The sequence below is a fragment of the Antechinus flavipes genome, chromosome 3 (genome assembly GCF_016432865.1).
Source record: "Antechinus flavipes isolate AdamAnt ecotype Samford, QLD, Australia chromosome 3, AdamAnt_v2, whole genome shotgun sequence".
In the NCBI taxonomy this organism is placed as follows: domain Eukaryota; kingdom Metazoa; phylum Chordata; class Mammalia; order Dasyuromorphia; family Dasyuridae; genus Antechinus; species Antechinus flavipes.
The window spans coordinates 556,678,245-556,690,471 of record NC_067400.1 but is presented as its reverse complement, the minus strand read 5'-3'; the positions used below and the strand labels follow the sequence as shown (position 1 = coordinate 556,690,471).

The 12,227-nt window shown below is 36.9% G+C and overlaps 2 protein-coding genes across 2 annotated transcripts; one reads left to right on the top strand and one right to left on the bottom strand.

Annotated features, from left to right (window-relative positions):
* On the top strand, window positions 1-948 carry LOC127555326 (olfactory receptor 51L1-like). Its single transcript, XM_051987554.1, has one exon. The coding sequence runs from the start codon at window positions 1-3 to the stop codon at window positions 946-948; it is 948 nt and encodes a 315-aa protein (XP_051843514.1).
* A 9,632-nt stretch (window positions 949-10,580) lies between these two features.
* On the bottom strand, window positions 10,581-11,525 carry LOC127555338 (olfactory receptor 51B6-like). The gene has a single exon (XM_051987569.1). The coding sequence runs from the start codon at window positions 11,520-11,522 to the stop codon at window positions 10,581-10,583; it is 942 nt and encodes a 313-aa protein (XP_051843529.1). The 5' UTR covers window positions 11,523-11,525.
* Between the last annotated feature and the right edge of the window lie 702 nt (window positions 11,526-12,227).

Below are 12,227 nucleotides of genomic sequence, written 5' to 3'. Positions count from 1 at the left end.
ATGCCTAACCTGCCCAGGACCAATTTCAGCTTTACCACCTTTATGCTGACTGGTTTCCCAGGTCTGGAGTGGGCTCACTGCTGGATCTCTCTGCCCATCTTTGCAGGCTACCTTGTGGCTGTCCTGGGCAACATCACCATCCTCCACCTGGTGCGCACTGAGATCTCTCTGCACCAGCCCATGTACTACTTCCTGGCGATTCTGGCAGTGACAGACTTGGGTCTGTGCATGTCGACTCTGCCCACCGTGCTGGGTGTACTGTGGTTTGATGCGCGGGCCATTGGGCTGGTGCCCTGCATTCTCCAGCTGCATTTCCTCCATTCCTTCTTTTTTATGGAGTCTGCTGTCCTCTTTGCCATGGCCCTGGACCGCCTGGTGGCCATTCGCTTCCCACTGCGCTATTCCAGCATCCTCTCTGGCCCCCGCGTGGCCCTAGCTGGGGCAGTGCTGGGTTTGAGGACTGCTGCTATCACAGCAGCCCCCTCGCTCCGCCTCTTCACTTTCCAGTACTGCCGCCCGGGGGCCCTCTCTCATGCCTACTGTGTACACCAGGACATGATCCGGCTTTCCTGCTCTGACACACGCTTCAATAGCATCTATGGTCTGTGCGTTATCATGTTGGCCATGGGCTCTGACGTGCTCTTTATCCTGGTCTCCTACACAGTTATCCTCTGCACCGTGCTCTCCATCGCCTCTGCCAAGGAGAGACTCAAAGCCCTTAACACATGTGTGTCCCACATCCTGGCTGTGCTGTGCTTCTATGTGCCTGTGCTCGGCTTGTCCATTGTTCACCGCTTTGGGCGCCATGCTTCTCCTGTTGTGCATGTGCTGATGGGCACAGTCTCAGTGCTCTTCCCACCCTTGATGAACCCTGTGATCTACAGTGTCAAGACCCAGCAAATCCGTCGAGCCATCCTCAAGGTGGTCTCTTTGGGGAAACTCCGATGATGGGGCTGGGCTCTGTAACAGGGAAAATGTTGAAAACTTTTTAGAGATGAACTATCCCCCCAAAATGATTTATTTGAATATATTAAGTTGTCAGTAAGCAAGGATTTATCAAAGGTATATTCTATGTGCCAGGCGTTATGCTAAATACTAGACATGTAAAGAAAGATAATCACAGAGTCCTTATCTGGAAGAAGCTCCAAGTTGTGAGGAGAAGCCCATAATGCATGAACAACAATTTGGAGGTTTTTATGGAATCCTTTGAAGTCTGAGTAGATGTGAACCATTTAGTGTCTTCATCAGTTAAATTTTTCAAAAAGTTAACTTCACATTTAATAATATATATAGTCATTACATTAATTTGTGTCATTTAGCCTAAGGCTGAAGTAGTAGAGTGTCAGAATGTAAAGTACATAAAGAATTGTTCTTGAAAAACAGGACAGAACCTGGTTCAAGTCCTATTTTTCATACATATTCACCATGTAATCATAGGAAAGATCCTTAATCTCTCTGTGATCTAGGCAATCCTCCAAGACTATAATTTGCAAAAAAAAAAGGTAGAGTCCTGCACTGGTAAAGATCATGTGGGACCTCCTACCCAAATGAAATAATGGATCCAGTTCCAATCCAGTTGAGTAGTTGACATATCTGTACCAGATTTATGATTTTATTATGAGAGGGATCTTCCAAAGTCCAGAACTGTTTTATTAATCCATTTAATTATCTTCATTGCAGTTTATTTGGGGAGTTTTCTTGTAGGGCATCTGGCTTGACTATCATCACTCATACAGTAGAAAAAGGGAATGAACTGAATAAGATCTCTCTATCCATGCTTTTTAGTAGATGAATAAATGACTATAATTTGTATTAGTTTATATCACAAGTTTTTCCTTATATTTTTCTTAATGCCAGGGCATAGTGGATAGAGAAAGCCTCAAAACTAGGAAGATTTGGGATCCTGGTCTCATCTTTGACATTTACTGACTGTGACTTTCAATGCTCTAGAAATCCCTCAAAGGCTATAAACTGAAAGGAAGGTCTTTGGAGTTTCCCCACTTGATATTTCTCTATTCCTGTGAAATCATAATTTCAGTAAGTTTCACATCTCTATCTTATCTCACTTTCCTTATTCTCTAGTTTACATGATAATTACCATTGTTGAGAATAAAAATCCCTGGCCCAGTGTTTGGAAATTTCTTTCTTTCATATTAAGAGTGATGTATCTTTGGCTGGAGTTATATCTCAGAAGTATGGATTCTTCATTACTATCTACATGTAACATACAGTTATGAGAATTATTTTGGAAATACTTTGGCATAACTAAACAGTGTTATTTTTTAAAGAGGAAATGACTTAGGGGAATTGAGGCAAAAGATCAGCAGAGATCCAATGGGGGAAAAATAGTAATTTCCAAGAGGTTAGGTTAGAATTAAAATAATAAAATAATAGTTGGCATTTAAATGCACATCATCTCATTAGATTATCTCATTTGAGATAAAACCATTCTGTGAAGTAGATACTGAAGAAATTAAGGCTCAAAGAGATTTTGGCTGTGATCACACAGTTAGTAAATAGTGACAAGAATGTGCCAATAAAGACCTTTGTGACCTCAAAACTAGAACTCTATTCTTTTGCCTCAGTATTAAAAAAAGTAGCTTATATTGGGTTATATAGTTCAATCTCTTAATTTTATATGGGGGAAGAAATGACATGTTGAGACCATGTAATTAATGATAGAGCTATGTCTACAATCCAAATAATTACTTGACTCTTTGGCCTTTTTTTTTTTTTTTTCTATGTAACCAAGATGCCTCCTAAAAAGTAAGTTAAATTTGTTCAAGTTACAGAAGAATATAGTGGTTCTGAAAGAAACAGCAGAATGGGAAAACACACCTTACTAAAGTTCAAATTTCTTCTCTGATATGTTTTCTACTGTGAGACTTTAAACTAATCATGTGATTTCCCTGAAACTCATTTCTTTCCAGTAAAATGAAAGGATTGGACCAGATGACCTCTGAAATCCCTTCTAGCTTTCTATATATGGTCCTATGATCCTAAAGAGGCAGAAACTGGGACACATATAATCTGAAAAAGAGTATAATCACAAGTAAAAGAAAACTGAAATGCAATGGGGATCAGGAAGGGATTGCTTGGAGTGTGATATGGTTGGTGAGCTTTATACTTAGGACTTTATTAAATTGCATTGTATTATCTCCTAGATATTCCTTTCTAGGGAGGAAAAGCCTTTTTTTTTTTTTTTTTTTTTTTAACAGTTGGAGAGAGAATTTCTCTTGCCCATTCCCCATAATTTAGTAACCATTGTTCTTCAAATGAATGATTATCTGTTAAATTGACCAATCCACAAAGGAAATGAAAGGCACAGAATTTACATATGCTAGTGATAATAAATCAAGAAATACTGTGGCAACTCATTCTTTTTTTGGCTCTCTAATTGCTAGGATCTTTAGCCTTAAATATTTGCCTCTTTGTAATATATGCTTTCTCTTTTCTCTTTACCCCACTCCCATTCAACAGAATAAAAAAAAAAAAAGATAATCACAGAATATTCAGCTTCCAAAAAAAAAGAAGAGGAGGAGAGGAGAGGAGAGGAGAGGAGAGAAGAGAGAGAGAGAGAGAGAGAGAGAGAGAGAGAGAGAGAGAGAGAGAGAGAGAGAGAGAGAAACTCTTAAGTAATTCCTGCAACTCTTTAAGTAACTTTTCTAAATATTAAGTGCTCTTGGATAGGCCGAGCAAATATAATAAAGATGACAATACTCCCTAAACTAATCTATTTATTTAGTGCTATACCAATCAGACTTCCAAGAAAATATTTTAATGATTTAGAAAAAATAACAACAAAATTCATATGGAACAATAAAAAGTCGAGAATCTCAAGGGAATTAATGAAAAAAAAAATCAAATGAAGGTGGTCTAGCTGTACCTGATCTAAAATTATATTATAAAGCAGCAGTCACCAAAACCATCTGGTATTGGCTTAGAAATAGATTAGTTGATCAGTGGAAAAGGTTAGGTTCACAAGACAGAATAGTCAACTATAGTAATCTAGTGTTTGACAAACCCAAAGATTCTAAATTTTGGGATAAGATTTCATTATTTGATAAAAACTGCTGGGATAACTGGAAATTAGTATGGCAGAAATTAGGCAAGGACCCACACTTAACACCACATACCAAGATAAGATCAAAATGGGTCCATGACCTAGGCATAAAGAACGAGATTATAAATAAATTAGAGGAACATAGGATAGTTTATCTCTCAGACTTGTGGAGGAGAAAGAAATTTGTGACCAAAGATGAACTAGAGACCATTACCAATCACAAAATAGAAAATTTTGATTATATCAAATTAAAAAGCCTTTGTACAAACAGAACGAATGCAAACAAGATTAGTAGGGAAGTAACTAACTGGGAAAACATCTTTACAATTAAAGGTTCTGATAAAGGCCTCATTTCCAAAATATATAGAGAACTGACTCTAATTTATAAAAAATCAAGCCATTCTCCAATTGATAAATGGTCAAAGGATATGAACAGACAATTTTCAGATGAAGAAATTGAAACTATTACCACTCACATGAAAGAGTGTTCCAAATCACTATTGATCAGAGAAATGCAAATTAAGACAACTCTGAGATATCACTACACTCCTGTCAGATTGGCTAAGATGACAGGAAAAAACAATGATGAATGTTGGAGGGGATGCGGGGAAACGGGGACATTGATACATTGTTGGTGGAGTTGTGAATGAATCCAGCCATTCTGGAGAGCGATCTGGAATTATGCCCAAAAAGTTATCAAACTGTGCATACCCTTTGATCCAGCAGTGTTTCTATTGGGCTTATACCCCAAAGAGATACTAAAAAAGGGAAGGGGACCTGTATGTGCCAAAATGTTTGTAGCAGCCCTGTTTGTAGTGGCTAGAAACTGGAAAATGAATGGATGCCCATCAATTGGAGAATGGCTGGGTAAATTGTGGTATATGAATGTTATGGAATATTATTGCTCTGTAAGGAATGACCAGCAGGATGAATACAGAGAGGCTTGGAGAGACCTACATGGACTGATGCTAAGTGAGATGAGCAGAACCAGGAGATCATTATACACTTCGACAACGATATTGTATGAGGATGTATTCTGATGGAAGTGGATTTCTCTGACAAAGAGACTTAACTGAGTTTCATTGGAGAAATGATGGACAGAAACAGCTACACCCAAAGAAGGAATACTGGGAAATGAATGTAAACTATTTGCATTTTTGATTTTCTTCCCGAGTTATTTTTACCTTCTGAATCCAATTCTCCCTGTGCAACAAGAGAACTGTTTGGTTCTGCAAATATGTATTGTATCTAGGATATACTGCAACATGTTTAGCATATATAGGACTGCTTGCCATCCTGGGGGGGGGGGAGGAGGGAGGGAGGGGGAAAAAACGAAACATAAGTGATTGCAAGGGATAATGTCGTGTAGAAATTATCCTGGCATGGATTCTGTCAATGCGAAGTTATTATTAAATAAAATAAAATTTATTATTAAAAAAAAAAAAAAAAAAGTAACTTTTCTATTCCTTACCATAGCTGAACTATATCTTCTAAAGAGCACCTAGTTTCACATTAGCCTGACTTGGAACATTTTTTCAAGCCTGTAATAGATATTTTTCCCTTTTTGGAACTACTGCATTTATTTTTTTCATTAATCCATCTTCAACTCTTATGTCGATCAATTGCTTTTCTTAACTCTACCAATCTGAGACTTAAGTTGCTAATTGACCTAATGTACTCTGCCTATGTGACACCCCACCTGGAGCATAACTTTCATTTCTACTAGTCTATTACAATCATCAATACAATACAATACAAAAATCAATGGCTAGAAATAGGATGGTGACAGACTAACTGGAGAGAATCTGAATACAAAAAATATTGTAGCAGAGAAATGACTGATTTTGGTAACCGATTATGATGAGTTGTAGAGACCCATAAGGGTTAGATCTTGGATGACTAGAAGATTGGTAATACTATTAACAGATGAGTATTAGGAAAACTGACAGGATTATTTATTTGTTGATTTATTTGGAGAGAGGATAAAAGGTGGTGAAGTCTCTTGGATATATAGAATTTGGAGTTACTATGAGGCAGACAGGTAATGATGTTTTATAAGAAGGAAACAAAGGAAGACAAAGGGTGGGAGAAAGGAATTAAGCACTTATTAAGTACCAACTCATAGTTGCTTCCTTCCTCTTGAGGGTATACTATATCCTGGGCAGCTGAATAAATTGGAAAGAAGGAAACAAGGATGGAAACAAGTGTTTATTAAGCACCTCTGTTGTACTGTCTTATGCTAAATACAAATATTATGTTTTGTAATTTTTTTTTCCTGGTATGCAAAGTTATTTATTCTTCTTGCTGAATCAAAAAGGATTCTAAGTTTCTCACGAGAACCTGAACTTAGTCTCACACACTAGATCAAAGTGACAAGCATGACCATAGAGTGAACTTGCCAATTTCTGTTCTTCTGCTTACTTGGGCATCACACCTGTGAGGTGCTTCTACAGGTAAGGTCAATTATTGTTCTCCAAAAATACTGACCCTGGAAGTCCTCTTAAGCTCATTCCCATCATTGTATACATCCTAAGCCCAGTCCCACTTAGGGTTATTGTGTGCATCTGGTTATTACTTTAGGCTGTGAGAAATATATTTTTTTTGTATAACAGTTGCCAATCCTTTTGTAACATTTTAAAAAATTCTTTGTTCCCCTGGTTTCTTTCTTAAATATGTATATGTCAATTGCCTTTCTAAAATGTGACTCCCAGAACAAAATACATTACTTCATCTGTGGTCTAATGACAGCAGAGTATGATGAGACTAGTTTTCATCTTGTTCTAATCCACTCACAACTTAATTAATTGAGTAATCAATGCAATTTAAGATCATTTAAATTTTAGATGGGGATTATTGTTGCACTATTAATTTACAGAAGTTAGTAGTTAATGCAACTAAAATCTGTTAATTCAATATAAGGTTGTGTTAGATTTTTGGAGATTTTTTTTAAGGGAAAGGATTTGATGTGTTAAACTTTTGATTCATTGAACATTCAGTCTATTAAAAAAAATCATCGGTCTACATCAGATAAATTGTTTGATCATGTCTATCCCATCCTGTTCTAATTCATGTAATCTTCACAATATTACTCTCATTTCACTATGAAGGAAACTGCATCAGATAGAATCTGAGTGATTTGTCCAGGGCCACTTATAAGTCTTTGAGGTCAGTTTTGATTTCATGTATTTCTGTCTGCAGACCAAGTGCTTTATCTACTATACCACCTAGCTGCTTGTTCCTCTTTTAAAGATAATTAGAAATGTGGCAAGAGAGCTCAAGAGAGAGGTCTGGAATAGAATTGTATATTTGAAATTTAATAGCTTAGACATGATAATTGAAGTTATGTGAGTTGTTAAGGTTAACAAGGGAGAAAACATATGTAGAGAAAAACAAAACACTAAGATTGAGCTTCGGATAAAACTTAGAACTTCAACAAGTCTGTAATGATGTGGCCCATAGTCATGCTCTTCACTATATTAGATGATCTGAATAGTTAGAGCAGTATTTGTTATCAATAGTCAGAAGTAGACAAGTAAAGAAAAAATGACATTAAAAGTTTTCTTAAAAATGAGGAATTGTGGCTGTTATGCTACAGTTTCCTTGAATTGTTCTGCCTCAGTTTCTGTGAATTATAATACCTCAGGTTCCCTGAATTATGATATTTCAGTTTCCCTGAGCTAGTATGCTATGTCCCCCCCTTTTCCCTGACCATTAGGACTGATATAAATTAGGGCTGGGACTCTGACTATTAGCATTCCATAGAGCCATAAATTGCAGATAGTTTATTTAGAAATAGGTAAACATATCTCTTGTTCCAGACTTTCTGTCTCTAGTTTGACCAACTTCTTCACTCCCAATTTATAAGGATTTACCTTATCCTCAACCTGTTGGAACCAAATTATGGTCTGTTCCTGGAAATTCTCACTCACCAGTGCTCTCACCATCCCTGTCTTTGTTTCCCTGATAGTTGGAGTCTTATAAAAATCCCTGGAATTCTTCATTAGCTTCTGGATTCTTTAAGACATGTGTCCAATCCAGTCAATCAATCAAGCTCTCTAATAAAATATTAAAACTCTCTAATCTCTATCTTGCCTCATTTTCTTCAGCATTACATGGCCTAGGAATTCTGCTAAGTCATATTAAACAAAAATGTCTTTTGCATCTACAATATAAATATTTTTCTATGATAGGCCATGGGGAAATGGAAACAAAATGAAAAACAATGCCTGCTCTCAAGGACTTTATGTTTTGGTGCATCCAATTCAGGAAGCATTAATTAAAAATTTGGGCTGTGCTAGACAATTTTCTAGCGACTGGAGTTACAAAGACAAAAATGAAATAGTCTTTGTCTACAAGAAGTTTATGTTCAACTGTGGTGAAACAGAAATATACGAAAATAAATAAATATAACATGTACAAAAGGAAAGCAAAATTGATGGAATATAGCTTCTAGGGGAGACAGCAGTAGGGAGATTCCCCTGACCTTGGGGTGCTTCTGTTCTAATAATCTGTCAGTGATTGTAAAGTGATCCCAGTGATCCAAGGTTCCCCCCCTCCCCATCCCACCCAACCTTAAAGTTCTATTGTTCCAACAATCTGTCCAAATAAACAATTGCATAAAGGACATTGGCAAAAATTAGTGTGACTAAAAAGATGGGGACTAGAACACTTAGAAGACTGGAGACTTATGTTAACAGTTGAAGGAACTCTGGATATTTAGCCTGGAGAAGAAGAAATTTAGGAAAGACATTATTAATATTTTCACCGCTAAAAGAATAAGTAGTCTGGAGACTGAGTGTGTGTGAAGAAGATAAGGAATTAGATAGTCTTTATGTGGTAGAGGCCAAATATTTCTATTATTCTTTCTTATGAGAATAAATTGCAATAAAAAGTTAGCAGACATGTAGCATTTCAATTCTATTTATTGTCCTTTTAGTTTCATCTACAAAATACTTGAGATGATCCAGTTGAACTGTATCTTACATCAATTAATGTCAATTAAATCAATTGTCAATTAATCAATTGATAAGCCAATAAATGTTAATGAAATTCTTACTTTTTTCCCAGACTCTATGCTAGGCTTTGAGGATATAAGGACAAAGAATGAAGCAGTCCTTACTCATAATAAGTAAATTCCATTAGAGGCGATAACAATTACATATAAAAATATATATGGTATTAATATGAAATCAATAAATATAAATATAGACAAGTTATTTAAAGACAAATTAGTGAGGGAAGAAAGACCTTAACAGTTCAAGAGATCAGGAAAGGCTTTATGTAGAAAATGGTGCCTAAGTGGCATTTTTAAAGCACTCCAGGGATGGGAACTGACTGACCAGTGCAAAAAGCATGGAGATGGGAGATGGAGTGATATATGTGAGAAATGGAGACGAGTTCAGTTTGATTATATTGCAGAATCCAGGACTGGGTATAGGTTCAATATATGCTTGTTTTTCCATAACAACTTTTAGCTTAAGTTTTTTTTTTTTTTTTTTTAGGCTATATTGATTAGAATCTTCCATTAAGATGAGAAGAAACAATGTGTATATATCACAGAATTATTGGTGAATTTCAAAGTTATAAAGATTCAGAGAGGTCATCTAATCCAACCTCATTCACCCGATATCCATTTATAGTATTATAGACAAATGATTGCCTATCTTCTGGTTGAAGAATTCTAGTGTGAGTTCATATCTTTTGAGGGATCTAGCTATACTTTTTTTTTTTTAACAGCTCTAATTATTAAGAAATTCTTTGTTTTTTTGACCCCCAAATATACTTTCCTGTAAGTCCACAAATTGTTTTTAGTTCTAACTTCTGGGGCCAAATCTAATCTGGTTTTCATTTAACAATCCTGAGAGAATCATGCAGTTTGGGATTTGTTGTAATTTGAACTCAGGTCTTTGGACTACAAATCCAGGGCTTTTTTTTTTTTTCCCCCCAGGACCAAACAAAATACAAAAGGAATTTAAAATGAGGAACCAAGATTTATCACCTACTAATCTACTGCATTTGCAAATAATATGAAGTCTTAAATTATAAGCTATGGTCCCTGTAATCCCAGATCTCCAATAGTGATGTTTTTGGGAAAATTTCCCAAACTTGGTTATTCAAGACTTTTACATATTCAAAAAATGGACCTCACAACTAGAGCACTGATTTTTCCTTTCCTTTCTAGCCTTCTTGTGATCCTGAATCTAATATGCTATTTCTTAGGAACCTATCCTTTGCTCTTATGCCTCCCTTTGTGTCTTTGTAAATAGCCCTGTGCATTTTTTCCTTTGGGTTCATTAAAATCCCTTTCTCTTGATGATGGTGAGTCATGTTTGATTTTACACTTATTAGCTTTTTCTTTAGGATCAATTCTCCTTTACATTTCTTTACAATATATAATCTTATAAAACTATGACTTCCTTATAGTTTCCATTATTATTATATTAGAATTATTTATTCCACCAAAACTCATCTCTGCAAACCATAACTCAGGATTTCATATGCTTTATCTAAAGAGAGGTTATGCTCCAGTTTTATGATGAGAGAACATGCGGAGAAAACCATTCTGTATTTGCTTAGTCTTGACACTATAGATCACTGGGTTCATTAATGGGGGGAAAAGAAAGTAGACATAGCTCATTGTGATATGGACCACATGCGGTACATGTTTCCCAAAGCGATGGATGAAAGTCAGTCCAACTACAGTGACATAAAAGACAAGGATGCAGCAAATGTGGGACACACAGGTGTTGAGGGCCTTGGCCCGTTCTTCCCCAGATGCAATGCCCATGACTGTCTTGAGTATCAGAACATAAGAGAAGACGATAATTAAAAAGTCCACTAGAACCATTGCAAACACAACTACAACAGGGTAGAGGCGATTGAAGGTGATGTCAGCGCAAGCCAACTTGATGACGTCCTGGTGAAGGCAGAAAGCATGAGAGAGGATGTGAGAATGGCAATAAGGGAGCCAGTGAAGTCTCACAATTATGGGCATAATAGATAAAGCAGCCCTCATCAGTACCACAGTCCCAATCTTTATCACCTGGGAATTGGTAAGGATAGTTGTGTATCTCAGTGGGTTGCAAATGGCAACAAAGCGATCATAGGCCATGGCGAGCAGGACACCTGACTCCACTATAGACAGTGTGTGGATGAAGTAAGCCTGAGAGAAGCAGATGCCATGGCCAATCTCTCTCTGATTCAGCCACAAGACCCCCAGAACTGTGGGCATTGTAGTTAAAGTCACTCCAAGATCTGTGGTTGCCAGCATGGCCAGGAAATAGTACATGGGTTCATGGAGACTGTGGTCATTCTTTATGAGAAAGAGAAGAGTGCCATTGCCAAAAATAACAGAAACATATACTGTAAAGAAGGGGATAGAGATCCAGCGGTGAGTTGCTTCCATGCCTGGGAAACCAGTCAGCAAAAAGGGGGCACTGTTGCTGCTGTTGGACCACATGTTGGAAGGGGGGTCTTTACAGGTAAAAAAGACTCCCTTCTGGAGGCTGTAATTTATACTTCCCAAGCCTTGGGGATTTCTTGAAGCAAAGGACTTATTTAAATACTGCCCATTTTCCCAGTGCTAATTCAGGGACAGCAAGAAAGAGAAAGATTTGTCTTTTCTTTGGAAAGCCTGAGGGATAGGAAACAGACACATAGAATGATATGATTTTAGAACTGATGAGGGAGGCAGAAATCATCTAGTTCAATTTATGCCTGAATAAGGAGCCAATTCACAAAATCTCTGATCAGTAGTCATCTGGCCTTTACTTTGGTATCTGTGATCAGATACTATACTTCCCAGTCACTTTTTCCCTTTTCCTAGTCACGTGATAAATTACTGATGGAGAATCTTCTATCTCCCAGGGCATCCCATTCCATTCCATTTTTTTTTTTTTTTGAGAGCTTTAAGGATTAGAACATTTTTTTTTCTGTCTCCCTGTGACTTCAACTTGTTGCTTTCCATTTAAGAACTTATGTGCAGATAACACTTAAAATCTGCAAAGGACTTCACATGTACTACTTCATTTGATCCTCAAAGTAACTCTGTTGCATTAGTGTTGAGGTGATTCATGAAGTAATAGAGAGAAGAGAACCAAAGGAGTAGTGATTCAAGTGTCATTTAGGACATCTACTAACTATGTGTCCCTGGGCTTGTGACTTG